The 20201-nt window shown below is 35.6% G+C and overlaps 1 protein-coding gene across 1 annotated transcript in view; it reads right to left on the reverse strand.

The window, feature by feature from the left end:
• LOC106671707 (plexin-A1) overlaps positions 1 to 20201 on the reverse strand; it is a 349969-nt gene extending 329768 nt beyond the window's left edge. Inside the window, exons 1-2 of the mRNA XM_014402642.2 lie at positions 19711 to 20201; positions 10655 to 11814 (exon numbers count right to left, since the gene is read on the reverse strand). Coding sequence (XP_014258128.1) covers positions 10655 to 11809 — 1155 coding nt within the window. The 5' untranslated portion in view covers positions 11810 to 11814; positions 19711 to 20201. The remainder of the gene's footprint in view (positions 1 to 10654; positions 11815 to 19710) is intronic.

The following is a 20201-nucleotide window of genomic DNA, read 5'->3' on the forward strand; positions in this document are numbered from 1 at the left end:
AAAAATAATTCAATCCTCAGGACAACTTTTTTAAAGAAAAGCATAAGATTAAACACAAAAAAATATACTTCGAACGAGAGGATTAAACGGACATCGCTACAGCAAATAAAAAGCTAACCCGCATGAAGGAATGTAGTAAAGATAAAACAAAAAAGGCTAAACTTCAAGTTGCCAGGAAAGGCCAACTGTGTACACCTTAAAACTTCCCCGTCAAATATCAACCGCATCATTGGTCAAATCTTTGAACAAATAAGCAAAAAACGTCTAATGCATTAAAAATAAAAATCCTGAAGCACCGATAGAATTACAAATGAATTTAATGGCTTGAATATTGATACTTTGCGATTCGGAAGTGTTTCGGCTGAAAAATTGCAACATCTCAAATCTGGAGGCCTTTGCCTACTTTGGTCATGATGAGATAGCCTTGGGAGAGGGCAATGTTTAATGAGCCCATATAGCGAAATAATACCTCAAAACTCTCTTTAAAAGGATTGTACAAGTTTCTTGAATTTAAATCTCTTCTCCGATTTCAACTTGAAAAGTATTTTAAGTATAAATTTAATAGAAGACTTTTCTTTGGAAAAAGATAGCAAATTTGTTCGAATGTAATTGTTGAGGAATGACTGTCGGAAGGTGGAGTTAATAATATGTATGTTCAAAAGCGTCACTTGCTCTCACTTGGGACACGGTTTCTTCTTGATTCTTCAAACGGCTACCAGGTCGAGTGTTAGTTTCTCAGAACAGTTTCCTGGGGGCGTCGGTGGCCGCAATGGTTAAGGCGTTGACGCGGCCCTGATCAAGGAAGGGTAGTAATTCTCAGCCTCTGAATTCGAACTCGACATACTTACAAATGAGCTGATTTTCAAAAACACCGGCACCCCGAGGGTTGATATGTCCTCTGCTGTTGCGACCCCTCGTAAAAAAATACATAAAATAAAAATAAAAAAAGTTTCCTCTCCCACCCGGGTTCCAGCGATAATGGGAAAATTACAGTTCAGGGGTCTAAAGCAGGTAGGTTTCCACTGAAACAAGGGCATGAAGAAGTCTATTTCAAACGGCTTGAAATGACACAGACTACCTCTACATCCTGAAAAATCGTAACCATCAGAAAAATACCACTTCCCCTGTAAGGCCTTCCTTTTAAACCGTATAACCCAGGGAGTTCTAGCAGTGGGAATAGAAATCGAACGCCTGTGGCTCCACTAAATTGCTTTGCATTCCCGGTGCAGATCATCTATTTCTGCGGTCTGAACTTTAATAATATCGGTTTTGCCGGGGGGTTGTTTTTCGAATTCGGACTTGATCATATGGAGAATTAGCGAAAACGTGTCCACATTTTTCATTTCAGTATAGAAAACCAATTATCGTAGCAGATCGATATACGGCCAAACTCTTTAAAAGCTATCAAGAATTAAGGGTCATATAAAGGCTCATAAGTTCTACAACACCACGGTCACAAATGAATAAATTAAAGTTATTACCAAGCTTACGACATATATGATAAAACTATATTCATTATTAATTAAATAATTTATTAGTAATTTAAAAGCAATAATATTATAACCGAAAATAAACCGGCCCTAAGCATGACATTATGTCGAAATCTTTGGTGACAACTTTAATTTGTTCAGCCTGTGACCTTCATATAGGTGTCTAAAAATAACTAAAAATCATCAGCATTTTTAAAAGCTATGCTATTGAAACCTAAAAAAATATACTTATCACCAAATCAAAAATTAAATTTATATCGAGTATGTTACAAGTATTATCTACTCACTAAAGACATTTTATTAACAAATATAGTTATTGGATTGTCAAAAAATATTCCTTTTTTTGTAAATAAAGGATTGTCCTTAACTGATGGTTATTTCCTTAACACAGTTTACATTTATAATTCTACTTTAAACAGGTTGTTAGAAGCAAGATTATATGCTAAAATACGAAATTAAAAATCCTAAGTCCCAATAGACAACGATAAAGCAAGTAAAAAGCTTGTTTCCGACAAATTAACCCTTTTTAAATAGAAATTAACCTTTTTAATTTCAAATTTACCCGTAGCGCCAAAAATTAACAATTTTTAATTTTAAAAATATAATTATCTAAAGTATAATTGCTGTAGTATTAAGATTTCTTTAAATATAAAATAATTGGGCTCTTCTAGAAGATTATAAAAAATAATTACAACTAAAATTTCAAATTATGTAAAATTACATATAAAAACGAATGATTCTTCTTCTTTTTTTATATAATCGGAAAAAAAATGCTTATCCCAATTGAAATATATAAAAATATATCAAATCAAATTTATTTTTATATTTTATTTGTTATCCTTTTTAATTTTAACTAATTTTGATCCGTTTTTAAAAGTCCAATTATTTTAAAAAGAAGTCCTTTGCTTTTATATTTAATTTAATTTAATTTTTAATTTTAATTGTAATTATTTTTTCATGTGATCATCTAAGAGATAAATTATTTTATGTTAACGTGTGTGTGTGTGTGTGTGTGTGCGTGTGCGTGCGTGCGTGCGTGTGCGTGTGTGTGCGTGTGTGGGTGTGTGTGTGCGTGCGTGTGTGTGTGTGCGTGTGTGTGTGTGTGTGTGAGATGCAGGGAATTTGCTTTACTTGCTTACATTTCACACGAACAACTAGGTTTGTCGATGTTTTAAAGAATGGGTTAATTTGACGGGAAAAGCTATATTTCAAGAATTTAAAATAAAAAAGCAAAAAGACCTACGTGCCGAGTGACAATTTGAACACAGTCCTTGGTCCTGATGCTGCAAGGGTACGAAAGTGCAAAAGTGGTTTGCCCGGTTTGGAAAAGGAATTTGTTTTTCAAGATGAAATTCCTACCAGACGGGACGGCCTTCTGACTGATTTTTTTAAGGGTCGAATTGTTATGATTTTCACCCAGTAGGGGTTCAGAAGAAATTGTGAGATTATTTTTAGTTGTGTAATGATCAATCTCTGAAGATGGCAAAAATGAGGAAACACGTCTGAAAGACCAGAATAATGTGGGTACGACCACTGAAAACAAAATTTTCGGATATATTCGGAATTATATTGTGCTATAAATAAACATGGCCGAATAAAACCGATCAATTGCCAATTCAAGCTCTTCTCCGTTCAGACTGTCCTTACGAGAATTTCACCATTTAATTGCACTCGGGGTATAAGTTGGTTATTTACAAAAATGTTATATCACATAGCAACAGATTCACGAAAAGAGATAATTCCGTATTTCCAGTGCGACAGGAGCGAGCCATTACATCGATGAACTTTTACCCCCAGGTATAACGGTCACCGGTGAACTCTGATTTCTCAAAGGATCGTCCGACACGTCCCGAGAAAGTGCAAACGCCCAACACACAGTCAGGAAGGTTGTGTTTTCCAACAATAAGGAAAAATTCAATTCGTCTAAATTGGCAAGTTTCATCCCACCTAACCATCCCTAACCACCAACCTACCTTTATATTAACTGTTTGTTTCTCTTTCCTCAAAACTTTTTAAACGAGAAATTTTATTTTAAATTATGAAGAAAGACAAATCAAACTTTCTTGAAATTAAAAAGGCCGAATTTATTCAAAAGTAACTGAACGCCTGAATTTTGGGGGAAAGTTGATAAATTAATGGACTAATATGAAACAATGTATATAATTATATTAAGAGTTGGTTGTCAAATATTACCAGTTGTATTTAATATGTGTTAAGTCCATTCAACCCTTACTAAAGTTAGTAATTTTTCCCTTAATTTTGATGGCAGAGGATGGGGGTTGATAACGTCAGGTGTGTGAAGAGAGATATGGGACAAAAGACAACGGCTCGAACCAACCCGTTGGAAAAAAAAAATCTCTCACGATAGGTCGCACAAGCAAGATCAGATTGGAGTTAGCTTGTTAAAGCCCAATAGAAGTATATGTCAGTTTTTCTCATACCAGTCGTTATAGAAATTTTTTTTTTACAGTTACCCCAGTTTTACACACATTAGTTATCTACTCGTTGGTTGTCGCGGACGCAGGGCCAAACCAATTTACAATACATTCATTTTTCATACCATTATCGTTTAAAAAGCCGTGGGTTCTTGCCGGGATTAGAACCCAGGACCGCTAGCGTAGAAAATACTCGTCGGACGCCGTGTATTTCACGGCTTTTCAGAACTATTATAAGGAACGGAAAACGGAATTGTATAGTTGAAAACTCAAGGATAGACGGAAATTTTATCGCCGTCCATATAATAATATAGTAGATAATAAAACGAAATCGCCCGAACACGGCCTGTAGTAATATCGTGACAGAAATTCAACCAGTAAATGGACGAGCAGATCTCGTGACAATAACAAATAACATATAGCATAATTAACAAATTTGTTCAAACTCGGTAAATTTAGTCTAGAGTTTGTGGAAAAACATCCAATACCGAGTTTCGCCTATCCTCGCTGGTTTGTTCCAGCTTCTTGTCATCCTCAATGGATATTTAAATTGATTGTAAATAAACTGTCAAAACACAAAAAGATTTCTTTCAATTCATCGGCAATCGAAAAAAAATTGGGCAAAGAAGGAAATAAATCATGAATTGCCAGTCAGTATAAAGCAAAGTTATTGAAATAAAACTTTAGTAATTAGATTACACAAGTTTATTTCTTTGAGGGGAAAAAATTCGTGGCTATATATTTCTCCATCATTCCACTCTTTTAGCATATAAATAGCTTATTACGAATTTCCGTTTCTCCCACTGATATAGGGGACCACTGTATCCGATTGCATTTCCCACTCCAGTACCCTTTCTACCCCTTTTCCTATTGGCTGACCTTCCAATTTGGAATCTCAGATATTTTACAGTCTCTGTTCCTGGATAGCAATCATTTTCCAATTATTGCTATCACATTGCTAAAGAACGAGTTAGAACCGAGTAATGGCGAACTATTGTTTTAAGATCCTAACACCTTTTGAATAAATAAAACGGGGTAGCAAAAAAACCGAATATACTTTTTTCTGTTGGCAATTTAATTGTTAAAAGTCAAGCAAGGCGCTTGGACATTAATTCCATTGTGATATCAAATTACAGGCATAACACCACAAGTGGTGAGTCCAAACCCCTGCTATTGCACTGCTAAAAGTAGGTTTCAGCTATCACGCAACTCTCTTTTATTGCTACTGGACCACCAGATTGTTCATTTTCAGTTTTTTGAGCTAACAAACGCGATAAGAATTCTCAATTCGATGCGTTATTAGCATGCATTAACTCACACGTTCGTACTATCAAACAACAGAACAAATGCTAAAATCAGTACATTGTTTGTAGACAACCTGCATTATTTTTTCTTTTTACAGATTAATTTTTTTAAATAAAAATTATGATTTTCAGACGTTTCGATCGACCACTAAACACCTGACACAGCAAGGCAGCTAGTATCTGGTTCAATTGTAATTCTTGGAGGAAACAGAATGTTTTACTGTATAGTACTGATATTTTTGTGTTCCAAGCGAATGTTGAGAGTGAATGTATTTATTAGCGTAAATGTGTAGGGTGAAAAACTGCCAACTCCCAGGGTGGGTGATTCTCGAGGCCTACAGGTAATTTATTGTAAATTAGAAAATCTGGAATTGACGGTGGACTGCGAGAAGTGAAAGGCTCAACTCAGCACACGTGTGTATGTATGTTCATGTGTGTGTACATTTGAGCTTATATAAATCAGTAGACAATTTTTTAAATGTTTTTGCAATGTCAAGGTAAGTATTATGAACATATTAATAAATAGTTTAAAAAGAAAATGTAAAATAAAAATGGAATATATGACTTGAAAATGGCACAGGATCGCTTCGATCCCTTCAAATAATAAGGTCAACAAAAAAGAAATTTTCATCTATAAACAATTTTTTAAAATTATTTTAACTATAAACATTTAGTATTTTATTCAACTCGTTGTCAGTATAATAAAAGAGAAAAACTTGCATCCAGACAGGATGCAAAATTTACACAAATTCTTAAAAGTCGAATATTAAAGATTCTGGTTTTAAAGTGGTAATTTAAAAAGCAGATTAGGCCATAAGTCTTTCCCCCCTTTTCCTAATGGCCCAAGCAATGAGTAGGACTTAGGTCTCGGAGCCACTGAAATTTTATTTAGAGGACAATGGAGCTTAATAACCTCCCGCCTCGAAACTTTCTCTTTCACACATGAAATTTGAAACAGGTCGAAGATGAATTACACCGCGGAAGCATTTAATTTCTCAAGAATAGAACTTTTGCCTCTATTATTAGAAAAAGATCTCGACATGTTGGTCGATATTGTTACAACATCAACGATGCAACCGGCCAATCTCAACTATTTACCAGATTGAGAAGAATTAAACAATTTCCCTTTTCTATCGTAATCTGTCGTAGGATCAAATGTGTATATTACAAAATTCATAAAACTAATTAAAGATTGTAGGCCGATACTGAAAAGAAATTTACAGAGTGGCCACACCCATTAATAAATCACGCTTTAAACTAGAGTTCCTCGGCGCGCATTCTAAACAGGCCGAAAAACCTGGCATCGATCAATTTGAAAAAACTAACGGTAAGTAAAAAAGTAAGTAAGGAGATTGCACTGACTATTTGAAAAATGTGTGATTGCGTTTGAAGTATGAGGGGTTGCGAATGGGGGGGCTCTACAAGTGGGAAGCCCTTCAAAAACATCTAAAAGGATGGTAATTTCCCAAGGGAGGTTCACTAAGAGAGGAATATGGCGCGGGTGATGTCTACTTTATATCGATTGTTCTCACTACTCTATGTTTAACAAGCCACAAAAAAATACATGTACATATATATAATTTTTTTTTTAAATAGGGTGATTCCCTACTCGTAACAAACTTTGTCAGATGCTTCTACACCTCAAATCCAAAAAAATTCGTTCATGAACCATTGTCCGATTCACAATCCTTTCGCAGAAATTAAATATTTTGTATTTTTAAATGATCCATACTTGTTTAGTGATCATAATTGACCGTATTAATTATTCCTTTTATCTAAGGTCATCTAACAGCGCGAAGCCAAAGGTCGTCGTGGGTTCGAATCCCGCTAGTGACACCAATTTTTGATCTCAACCAAAAACCTTAGACAAAAAAGAATAATTAATTGGAATTATGAATTTTTTCTACTATCTACGGTCTTCGTCACAAATCTACTCGTAGTTCTTGGACTACTTATTTTTGGGAAATGCAAGAAAAGCATTGAAAAGAGATTTAAATATGAATTTTTTAAGACGGCACCCTACTAAAACTTTCAGTTTAAGTTTAAAAACAAACCCTAAATCTTTCAAAAACTGTAAAATTTAAAAGTTGTAAAAAAACTAAATTTGCAACATCATTGGAAAAATTCACGGTAGAACTTAGTATATTTCAGAAGATCTTCTTCGTTTAATAGGTTTTCTAGCGTTATAACCTTCCTTTTCTTTAATTACATAGATCAAAAATAGAGAAATTTTATGCTAAATGGGGAAGGAGTGGTGACGGTGTGAAAAAGGGGGAATGGGGTCAATCTAAATTCAACTTTGTGTCCAAGACAACATTTATTTCCCAACTTTGACTTAATAAAAATGCAGAAGAAGAAAGAAAACTTAAACAAGAACACATTAAAAAGCAATAATAAATACAGTGAACAACCAAAGCAGAAAAATTGGACAAAATATCTATGCTAAACACAGGAAAATTAAAAAAAGAACAACAATATAGAAGTTGTAAAACTCAATTTTAAACTAATAAAAAAGAAACATTCAACGTAAAAATCAAACAAAGCACATAAAAAAGAGACGACAAAACATGATCAAAGCAAACAAATTACGTTGAAATTTTTTTGTGTTTTTTATTAAAGTTGGGTTTTACAATTTCCGTATAGTTGTTCTTTCCCCAAAAATGAATAGTTCAGAGCTATGGATAGATTTGTGATGAAAACCGCAGCTAGTTGAAGAAAACATATAATTATTTGTTTTAGACTTATTTAAAAGAATTATCTCTCAAACTATTTATAATTTGAGCAACTGAACCGCCTGGCATTATTACGGACAAATTAGCCCACATAATCTCGCCTTGTCTCTGAGCCGATTAAACTGGACATTTATTACGATGCCAAATCGGCCTTCTTATTTTTAAAACAGCTACTCATCGGGAAATAAGATGTTGAAAGAACAGACCGTTGTTTTGTGTCGGATAGAAGTAAATAGTGATATGTTTGAGCGTGGGTTGAAGAAAGGACCTTGCGTCGACGCCCACGTCAAACAGCCCAAGACGTAATTAATGCAGCAATACGTGATCGAAAGAGTTGGAGGCATACTGAATAATTAAGCATTTCGGTAATTATAAAACTTAATATTTTTCCTTAAAAACAAATAGATCAAACTAAAAAACAGGACAAAATAAGGAAGTATTCGAATGTGGGAATGTCAATATGAAATAGTGACAAAAGGCAGCAAACCTCATATTTACTTACACAATAATTTTTTTCATTAATTAAACATCCTTGAATAACTTGGCGATATGTTATAATGGCAATAGAAACATAGATTTATAAACAATGTGCATTGTTTTGATCAATTAAGTAGAGATCAATAAAGTTTGATACATAATTTTTTTTGTCCATTGTCAGTTTTATCATGAGTTCGTGCTTTCGTTAACAAATGTCAAACCGTCAATAAGAAAATCATTGACTGTTTTAAATTTATTATTAGTAACTTTGTACGAAGCGTTTTTAACTTTTTTTTGTTTTGTATTCAAGAAATATAGCTTTTTCCCGTCAAATTAACCATTACTTTAAAACATCAAAACCTAGGAGCTGGAATGAAATGTAAGAAAGTAAAGCATTACATAAAAAATAAAAAATAATTGGGCTCTTAGAAAACCATATGAAATATAATTAGAATTAAATTTAAAAACATTAAATTAAATGTAAAAAAGTAAATATAAAATAATTGGGCTCCTAGAAAACCATAGACTTAAGNAATTGGGCTCTTAGAAGACTATATGAAAAATAAATAAATTAAAATTATACTGAAGTAAATATAGAAAAGGTATTCTTCTTGAATGTACAAAAACGTAAATATAAAATAACTGGCTCTTAGAAGACCATAAAATCAGTGAATTAACATTACAAATTATATTAAATTAAATGGAAAAACCAAGGACTCTTCTTTTAATTTTAGTTCTTTTTTTAATGTGAAATAATTGGGCTTTTACAACTGTAAATATTAAATAAATGGGCCCTTAGAACACGATATGAAAAATAGTTAAGAATTAAAATTAAAAATTATATTAAATTAAATTTTCAAAACTGACAAAATATCCTCTGGATGAAGCAAAACAAAAAAGTGTAAAAATAAAGGAATTTTCTTTTAAAAACCGTATGAAAATTAATTAAAATTAAAAAGGTCAAAAAAAGTATTTTTCTTTTAATATGATATATATATAACACGATATGAAAAATAGAATTATAATTAAAAATTATAATAAATTAAATTTTCAAAACTAACNTATATCTTTATGATATTTCAGTGTGTTTAAGAAATTAACCGTTATATAAAAGAAAAAGAATGTGTTTTCATACAATTAATTATTGGTACTATTTTTTTTATTAAAACAATATTTATTATACTTTTACCTCTAATTTTTATAAAATCCAATCCGAAAAGGTCGGCCGATAAAAATCTCAGTGAAATACTTTTAATTTTTATAAAAATCATGAGAAACTAGTATTTTTCTACTAATGGACTTAAAGGAAAAGCTGACATTAGAATTGGAAAACAAGACAAAATGATCGTTTTGATCGTACAAGAAAATAATTTGATCAAAGACGAGAAATTAGTTAAAAAATAATTAATTCCCATGCTGGACCTTCGTTTTTATGAGAAAAAATTCACAAAAAGCGAAAAATAATTACTCTTGTCCTTTAATAACTCCAAAAAATTAATAAAGGAAGTGGTTTCTTCGGTGATTGAATTGAAGCAATATTACAAAATCATTTACCGTATTAAGTGAATTTATATTTTTTTAAAAATTACAGTGTAGGAAAATAATTAATGTATAATTTGCATATTACATTTCATTTAAACGAACCACTCACTCGTATCTGCTTTGTGTTATTGAAGGGTTCAATGACTTTTGAATAGGCAAACCAGTGGTCAAAACTATTAACTCTCCACTAGCCAATTAGCCAAAAAAAAAGAAATGTAACGAAGCTATGCAAAGAAAAAAAACGTAAAAAGAAAAATAGAAGGAATAGCAAATTGGGAAGAAGCTTAAGTTAGCCGGTGGAAAGGGAGTAAGAGGATGATCAATAAACATCAGGGGCTGACCCTCCCCCCATACACAGTTTCACTTCAGGTATGAATGAACCCCCCTCCCCATACGCACCCATACTCTTATGTACTAACAATCTCCCTCCCACAGCATAAATATTTATAACAATTATGAATTAAAATATTGTTGAATTTTTATTGCCCAATAAATATAAATGAGCGTAAAAAAAACTGCCCAGAGGATAAAAATGTCCCTATTCACAACTAGCAATATGATAAAATTATAAACTATTCAAAAACATGCTAAAAGAATAAAACTAAGAAATGCTAATAAGCGTTTAATGAAAATGCATGCATTATGTAGTGTAGACTTGAAAAGAAAAATGTTACCGTTGGAATGCAGGGATGACTCGGCGAGATGAAATCCAAACCTCTGCTTCCGAGTCCGCTGAAGCAAGTTTTGATGTTCTGCATGAATTTCCTCCTGATTGCCTTTAGTGAATAGACACAAAGGGCACTGAAGTGGCTAGGTCTACTAGAACCTTCTCCTTCCAGTTGTTCACTTTCCGAAAATACCGCGAACAGGACGTCGTCCTGGGCCGTGTTCCCGAGGCTGGACGCGAGATCCGATCCAGGTTTACCGACGTAACCGGCTTGGACTAAATTGTATTTCTTGCCTTCGCTGTCTATACATTCGATCGGTATTTCTGTGTAGGAGTAATAGTCGTCGTCGTCGTGACAGACTCTCACCAGTTTCGATATGTACGGAGACGGATTGCTGTGCTTCATCTGCGTCGTCAAGAAATAGCTGAAACCTTCGGAGGCGAAACCGTAGACGTAATTAATAGGGTATCGCTCCCGGGCCAGGGAATTGACGAACATCCTCGTCCCCGTCGTCACGGCCGACTGGGCGATCATGAACATTTTGTCCTTGTCCAGACTCCTGGAGGAGACGGTCGGCACTTCGCTCCGGTACGGCGAGTTGTTCGTGTAGGTGACGCCGACGTACATGACCTGAGTGACGGGAGGATTCGGAGGTCCCGGAGCGATGAAAGCCACGGTGGACGCCGTCGCATTGTTTGCGACGACCGCTTCTTTCACCACCTGCGTCACGTCGGAAATATTGTTCAAATTTCGAACGGAGCATATACCCTGGAATAGGCTGCCACAGACGATGAGCCTCGTCGTCGTATAATCGATGACAAGCGCCTTGTTGACATTGTCCATTAACTTTTTGACGATCGTCGATGGGCAATCAACGACGGAACAGTCGGGCGAATCTTCTTTCGGACCCGTCGTCTCCGCCACGACTAAATCTAAATCCGGCGACAACTGATAAAGACGGTTGACCGCACCGATGAACACACGGCCGGTATTTTTATCTACGACTAAATTATTAAACTTCGTATCTGGAAGTCCACTCGGATCTTTGAACACTTTCACAATATTACTTTCCGCCGAGCATGCCAAGAAAAGGGCGAATACCCATCCCAACATTATACTACAGGAAACGGGCATTGCGAGATCACATCTTCTTCCCTTCATTCACACTAAAACAGACAAAATATAATTAATTAAAATACCAATAACAAACATTACATTACCTTAACATACAACAACAACTATTTCTACTGCTAAACTTAACTAAATTTTAATACAGTATTCACAAGCTATTGATCCAGAAATGTTTTTACGAAACGCTATTGATGACAGTATCATTCGAAGAGCAAGCAAATGAAGGATGAAGTAATTCGCTCATTCGTTATCATTAACAATACAGCTACGACAAACTCTGATGTTACAAATGCAATAAAAAACATGATTAAAAGAAGGTGGAAGCGACAGTGTGCCGGGTCAGCCCCGGGCATCCCTCGGAGTTTCTGAATCGTAGAAGTGTCATCCTTACCCGATGAAGGATATGCCATGCGAGGTTGACACATTTACTTTTGAGCCAAAGCACGCATATGTGCAGAGAAAGGCTGCTCGATGTGTCCCACCTAATTGAAGGGTGCAACTCCTTGGCTCTACACTACATAGAGAGCGTACAGGATTACCACCCGATATGAGAAACGTGCTTAAGCTCGGCAGCGAGTATCTGGGTCCCCTGTTCCGATTTTTGAAGAAAACAGGGTTGTTTTATTGTAAATAGAAACGATAGTTTAGTATCCCTAGCGAGTATTGAGAACGAATGTATTTATTGGTTTGAAAGTGTAATGTGAGAGGGTGGTGGAAGAATATCGAGTACGCCACAACACTAATTGAGTAAATAGTAAGTCCATAAGAGAGAATGTATTTAAAAATGAGTGAGAGTGTGACTGGTTTGGATCTAGAAACGGCATCTGCTGGATGATGAATTGACCTAGTTGTTGATCGCGCCCGAAGCCCAACCACGGTGGCTGGACGGATAAGACCGATATACGAGTGCAGATTTCAGCTTTTATAAATCCAAACAGCTACGACAAAATCCCATTGAGAGGGATATCTAGAATGGATGAATCGAGGATTATAGCCCCAGGCAGATTTCAAAGGAGAAAAAACTTGCTTGAGAAGGCTCGGGGCATGCATTAAAACTGAATCAATGCCAAATTTGCTAAACCAAAATAGACAGGCCATTGTCTCTTAGATTATAAATATTAATTTTAACCCTAGTTTTTAAGGACTAATAAAATTTGGTTACAACCTGTCTATAACGGAACTTAAATATAGACTTGTAAGAATTTTGACATTGTTCCAGCTTTCAAAACTATTTAAACTGGACGAATGAAAATGTAAACTCTTTAAACACCAAAAACGACAAATTTAATTTAAATCAACTATGAATATAATTAAATTTAGATGGGGTACAAGTTGGGAAAAAGGGAATCAACGGCTTGCTTGTGCGGACGACATTGTCGTTTTAGCGTAACACTCCAATTCTCTCCATAAACCGGATTAATGAATGTATGGAAATGTGGGAGTTAAAGGTGAATTTAAGCAAATCCAAAATCGTGGTATTCGGGAATGGAGGAAGACGGGCCAGAAGTGAAAAGTGGTCGATGGGAGGAAAAAGGTGGTTAACGAATACGTCTACCTTGGAGAGAACATAACCACGCAACTCTCATTAAAGAATAACTTTATAACTAAAGTGAATAAACGCTATGCAAGTTTGGGCGCGATCTGGACAGTCATGATGCAGAACCATATCACCTATCAAGTAACGGAATTTTTAAAATCAACTCTTTCTTTTATTTATCCTCTTCGTAGCCTCTCTATACCTCAGGGGTTCGTTAAATGTGGATAAAATAACAATAAACACACAGAAACACAGAGACAAGATAAAAACATGTTAGTCTGGTTAGTGAGAAATAACCAAGAGTAACGATAATCCTCGGGTTGTAGCATAGTTTCATAGTTTGACTTCTTATTCCCATTATCCATCGCGGGTTTTGCGTGCAAACAGCGCCTATCTTTCAACTTAAAATCTTGAGGTAAATGGGAGATAAGCCGCTCCAGGCACACATTCGTTCACACTGCCTCAGAGTACTCGATATTCCTCGGGGTAATTGGAGAACAAGCCCCATTTCGTGTAAATAAATACATTCGTTCCAATAAATAACACAATCACATACATGAAGGTACAAAGGTCTATATACAATGAAAAATATTTATGGCCCTGATCAGTGCCTCTTTCCATGCCTCAAGGTCGCGCATGTCTTTCAGGATGTATTGTCCTCTTTGCAAACATAATTCTTTGCAGTACTCTACCGTGATAAGGTCTCCTCACAACGGACACCTACGTGGTCTCACCACCATTAGGTGTGTTATCTGGTGTTGTATGACCTACGCGCAACATGGTTAAGTATGACCTTCGCTTCTCAAACCCAGCCCCAACCACCGCAGGCCAGAGACCAAAGTATTTGTTTACATTTATTTAATTAATGTATTTTATTACTACTAGATGTGCCTTGCTCAATTAATATTATTGTTTCATTTACAAGGACCGGGCAAACAGAAGCGTTCGTGCTGTTTTAAAAGATTGCCACAATTGAAATTTGTTTATAGCTCTTTTATTCGGGGGAGTAGAATCCATCGGCATCTTAACCTTCTCCCAATGTGCTACTACAATCCCAGATATGCCCTTCTTATAAAAGTTCGAGTCCCAGGTTTAAAAAATAAATTCAGCACATTTTCCAGTTGTTGGCGATTATCGAATTGTTCATTGATAAGAAAAGGTGAAAGTCAGATGGGGACAGGTCTGTTGAGTTCGGAGGATGTGCTAGGACTTCCCAACCAAGCTTCATTATCACCTCCTTGAGGCCTCGCGTTGTCCTGATGAAAAAACTTTTCTGTTCGCTAGAGCAGGTTGTTTCTGGGACAGGGCATGAGATACTCATAATTGGTTTGAGTAGGTAACTGCGGTGATGGTCGGACCATGTCTGCCATACTCCACAAAACACAAATCATCACCTTTTATTTTTGAATATTTGGTTTTCGCGACAATGGGGCAGAGTTATTTGATGTGGCCAATGGTACGAACTCCTGGTGCCCCGTTTTTTCGTCGCATGTGACAATCTGGTAAAAAAATGTCTACTTTGTGCCGTGAAAGCAATGAAAGACTAGTGTTTAGTTTAGACGCAGAGGCTTGATATCGTAGGTCAATTGATGAACCCATTTGCTCTGCTTTCACGTCTTCTCAAGTCGTTTAAGCTAGAACGTTACGCTGAACTCTCTGGCAACTACCTGACGTTTGAATAGAATCGAAATAGCTTCCCACAATTCGTCCTCAATCAAGACAGAAGGTCTACCAGACTATGGTTCGTCTTTAATTCACTCATTCCCAGAAGCAAACTTTTTGAAAGACAGTGCGCTCGCTTGTTCACCGAACGCAGTGCAACTTAACGAGCTGCCTCGGCCGCCTTAATACCTACCTTCAAACAATAAGCACTCAGGGATTATAGGTTTTGAAGCCACGATAAAAAAAAAAGTTAATTTACAGTGAACTTTTCAAGACGTTTTTTCTTTATGAACTGAAGCATTATATTCCTGATATTATTATTTCATGGTAACAACTAATCCTCCTATGTGAATAGAAATGTTGATTAGTATAAAAACAATAACAAATGAAAAATAACACGAAATTTTCTCGTTACCTGGAACGTCAAAATAATGTAACATATGCAACTATTTTAATGGTCTGTTGGGGAAATTTAAATAATAAAACGTAAAAATATGGAATGATAACACCTCATTTCTTAAAAGTATCGTTAAAAAAAAATAAAATAAAATAAAAAAAAGCAATCCGTCCCCTGATTATCCTGGTTGGCTCACGGTGAATTTTTCGGTCCGTCGCCTTTCGGCCTCATCAGCGTCTTTAAACTGTCATCTCTCATTTGAATTTGAGGCATATGACAAACACTGTCTGACAGTGTTCAGCCGGTGAAAATTTCAGAGATTCGTCTGACCGAAACGCAAAGCTCGAACTGGCGGACCAGAACGATCCAACCGCAGACAAATATCCAAAACCTTGGCGTTTGTTCACGTGAAAGTACACACAGATTAATAACAATTTTTTATTAATTTTTATGCTAGATTTAGAACGAATTAAAGTAAAAACTGCACAGCTGAATTAAGACGACATATAGTTCGGTAACATGGGCATAGAATAATTATAGAACAGTCAGATAAATATTCCCACTCCATTGCCGACGTTAAGGATTTTTTTTTATATATAATCTAATCAATTAATTCATTTTTTTTTGTTTCCAACTTATTTCTATAAATAACGCGATTATTTCTCCCTCATACGAAATAAAACGAAAAAGGAAAACTGTGACTAGAGAGGCTGAGAGAAAAGCTAATTTCTTTGGGCGAGAACTTACTGACCTTGCAAACAGTAATCGCCAAAATGGCACAAAAACAAAGATGTACTCAGAACATTACAGTAGTCCGAACTGGAAAAAATACGAGAAGTGAGAATTTTAAAAGAAACAAATGCAATATTATTGGGGGAGGAGGGAGAGAAAGTGAGAGAGAAAGTGAGAGAGAAAGAGTGAGAGATAGTGAGTGCGTGAGTGAGTAAAGTGAGAGTGAGAGAGGGATGGAGGGAGAGTGAGAGAGTGAGTGAGTGAGTAAGAGAATGAATGAGAGCGAAAGTGAGAGAGTAAGTGGGTGGGCGAGTGAGTGAGGAGTGATGAGCTAGCAGTGGTTGAGTGAGTGAGTGAGTGAGTGAGTGGGTGAGAGAGTATGTGGTTAGTAAGATGGAAAGGCCATACGATAGACCAAGACCAGCTAAGACTGTCGAGAATTACTTTTAATCACTGAATCCATCACAACCCCTAAAAAATGAAATAAAACGAGGAAGAAGCAACAAAGAAAACGATAAATAATTTTTTAAAATGATTTTTAAAGAAAAATTGAAAATATATTTGTATTCTAAATGGTTTAACGTTTTATGAATGCAATAATAATTAAGTTATATGTTAAAATTTGTTTCTACATTTTTTATTGATTTTTTTTTAACTCCCTCTGTAATCCGAATACTCTACTATAGCAATTAGTTCGGATTACTGAAAGAGCACTGTACCCAAAACCAACTGTTCTTTCACTTTAGATTAAAAATGCCGAGATTCTAACATATTACAGAAAGAATCGAATAAATAGACAGTCCGATGAATCACCACATTCCATTTGAATACCCGTACTTAACTTTCCCACCGGGTCCGAGGTATTCGACGAAATCACAAAATACGAAAAAAAAAATATTCTTATCACATATTGATGAACTTTGGACGAAAAAAACTGAAACAAAATCCGGTACCAGGGTTGACCCTTAACAATTCCTAATTGGACCGATGGAAAAATATTCATTCAAGTAGCTCCTATTTGCCAAATCAATTCAATTAGCAGTTTGCCATTTATTAAATTTAAAACCCAAATAAATCACCCAAATTACACTTTCGTGTAGATTTACGTAAAGTGCAGTGGTTCGGTCAGCCTGTGAACCCTTTAATTTATATAATCAGCCATTTACTGCTGAAAAAACTTTCAAACGGACCTCTGTGACCTATTTATGATCACTATCACAATCAAACAGACCTCTGTGTGACCTATTTATTACCACTATATCACATTCTAGCGATACGCCCAGTCTTCATGAAATTTAGAAACAAATAGGCAAAACGTTATCTATAACTAAAAGATTAAAAAAATGGTTCCAATAAAAGAAACCCTGAGGAAAATTGTTTCACTATCAAAACATGAAAATAAATAATTTATATCCTTAATACATTTTCCAACAGGCCTTACCATGACATTTTATACACGTATTTATCTGAATTTATTTTTTCGTTTCATTCTGGTTACTTCTATATTTTCGATTTTGATTAATTTTATAATTTAAAATTAATTGATAAAACACCTAAAATATGTTCCTATATAAAGCAATGTGAACAATTAAAAAAAAAATCAAACAATTTTTAGCCAGGTTTCCAGTGTGTCTAATGATCGAATTCGACAATAACCTAAAGAAGGGACAAGGTTGAAAGAAAACACAAAGACATCAACTGGGGAAGGGGGAATCCGTCTTTGACCGATATACATAGGGAGATAAGTCAGACAAGGATGACCGGGTCCAACTGTAAAACAATGCTCTACCGACCACAAGTGGGAATCAGATCTATCGAGTTAGAAAAAATATGTTCTACACAACCAAAACAGACGAAAAATATTTACATATCTTTTAAATTATCTGAACAGATTAATAACGAATTACCATATTTCCCATTGTATGAAAGATACAGTGGAACAACCGTACTAACATAATTGTGAGTTAAATAAGTTTTTTAATCCGTCAAACATGCCACAACTAAAATATTAGATATGAAAGCAAGAGCAAATCGGAGAAAAGGTATTTCACGGTAACATAAAGAAGGCATGATATTGAGCGACAACTCGCAGACATCCACTGAGTAAGTTGAATTCGTCTTTAGAGATTAGACACGCAAGATTGACCAGGGCCAACTGGAAAACAAATGTTCTACTGACCACAAAAGATCCAGATCAGAGGTTTTAATTGAAACGCATTCCAAACTCTACAAAATATGTACTACATGTAAAAAAGTGCAAAAACCGACGGAAAAACTATTTCAATTTGTTTCAAATTCATGTTTAAAAAAAAATGTTTTAGAGATCAAATGAAAACCAAAACAAACGGTAATGTTATTTAACCACAACTTACAGAAACGAGGTTGAGCGACAGCTCACAGCTAACCAATGGAATAGGCAAAATACAATTCCGTCTATTCATCTAATACAAAATGTTTAACACTGAAATCTGACCTACTAAAAAGTGTGAAAACTATGACAGCGTCTTGTACAAACATTACAGCACTAAAATACAGCAAAAGATGAAATGAAAATCGGAATAAACACACAAAAAGCCATCTCACCGGAACCCACAGAAGGGACGACGTTGAGCGGCACTCACAGATTAACCAGTCAAGTGGGGAAAAAAATGTATTTCACTGTTTAACAAACCGAAATCTGTCCTAAATGGGTTGTAAAAAAAATCGTGCAACTATGAAACCGTCTTGTACGATATTAAATGGCAGGGTCGCGGTAAAATGTTGTTTTGGTGTAAGAATGAAAATTAGAGACTACGGTATAAACAAAACAAATAAAGCACAAAGAGAGAGAGCGAGATAGAGAAAGAGGGAGAGCAGGATAGAGAAATAGAGAGAGCGGGATAGAGAAAGAGAGAGAGCGAAAGAGAGAGAGAGCAAAAGAGAGAAAGAGAGGAGAGAGAGAGAAAGAGAGGAGAGAGAGAGAAAGAGAGAGAGGAGAGAGAAAGAAACAGCTCAATTATAAACGACTTTCGGTTTTTCTTGAAGGTCATTTTTGTTTACATTTCTACTTTCTTTATAAGAAATTCAATATATTTATTAATAGTTTATTACTTGTATTTGTGACCATCCTTTAATGACTCAAAGGTCAACAAACCCGGCCGTGTCTGTGAAATGACTGAAAAACAAACTCAGCTGTTTCATTCCAACGCTCCTCGCTCCCGTTCGCTCTCGACTTGGTAAAAAGGCGAAATTAGGCGGAGCCGGCGTTAAACAGACGAGCTTCCGGGACAATCGAAAGTTTAAACATTTCATTCGAAGCGCACATTTTTTTTTTTTTTTAATCTTTCCAACCTTGTACGCCACGATCTTTTACTTTCGAGTTTTGTTATGTTTATAGGAAAGAGATTGAATCAGAATCTCCTATAAACTCTTGAATGTTTGAACGATGGGATTTCAGAGGGTCAGAGTCAAAACAGAGACGCGAGAGAACAATATACTACGGTGGGAGTGAGAGTGAGGCGTGGAGCCGACGGGAGACGTTTAACGGCATGTTTCTCTGAATAAAAGTCAATTAGAAAAGAAAAAACTGGACAAAAGCTGTGATTGTTATTTAAATCCCCTTACCTTCTTATTTTCATCTTCATAATCCGGCTGGAACGACGCAAAAGGTCGGATGCTTCGTCGATTTCATAATCACCAAAAAAAAATTATTGTTTTTACAGCAATAACAAAACACACGGAATGATTTTCTGTTGTCGCGACGTGTAAACGTTGTTTTTCCACTTCATCAGCGTCCGACGGTGCGCTAAATCCGGAAAAATCCTTTCGGATCCATAAGGGAAGAAATAATAACAAAACAGATGCGCCTTCTTTCCACACTCTTCTTTTTTTGATGTGTTTTCCAAGGGTAAAGAAAGGAAAAAGCTTCCAGGCCGGGCTGGTCGCGAAGCACAGGTAAAAGCACGGGTTTAACACAGATTCAGTAATATAAGATGTCGTATTATCCGGTGTAAACGGTAGTGTACACAATGGGCAAGTTTGTGTTGAAATGAGTAAGTGTCCTCCTGGTTCGACCTCGTACACTGTCGGAGCTCACGGAGCCACTGCCACACGAG

The sequence above is a fragment of the Cimex lectularius genome, unplaced genomic scaffold (genome assembly GCF_000648675.2).
Source record: "Cimex lectularius strain Harlan isolate CLEC.00 unplaced genomic scaffold, Clec_2.1 scaffold141, whole genome shotgun sequence".
In the NCBI taxonomy this organism is placed as follows: Eukaryota; Metazoa; Arthropoda; class Insecta; order Hemiptera; family Cimicidae; genus Cimex; species Cimex lectularius.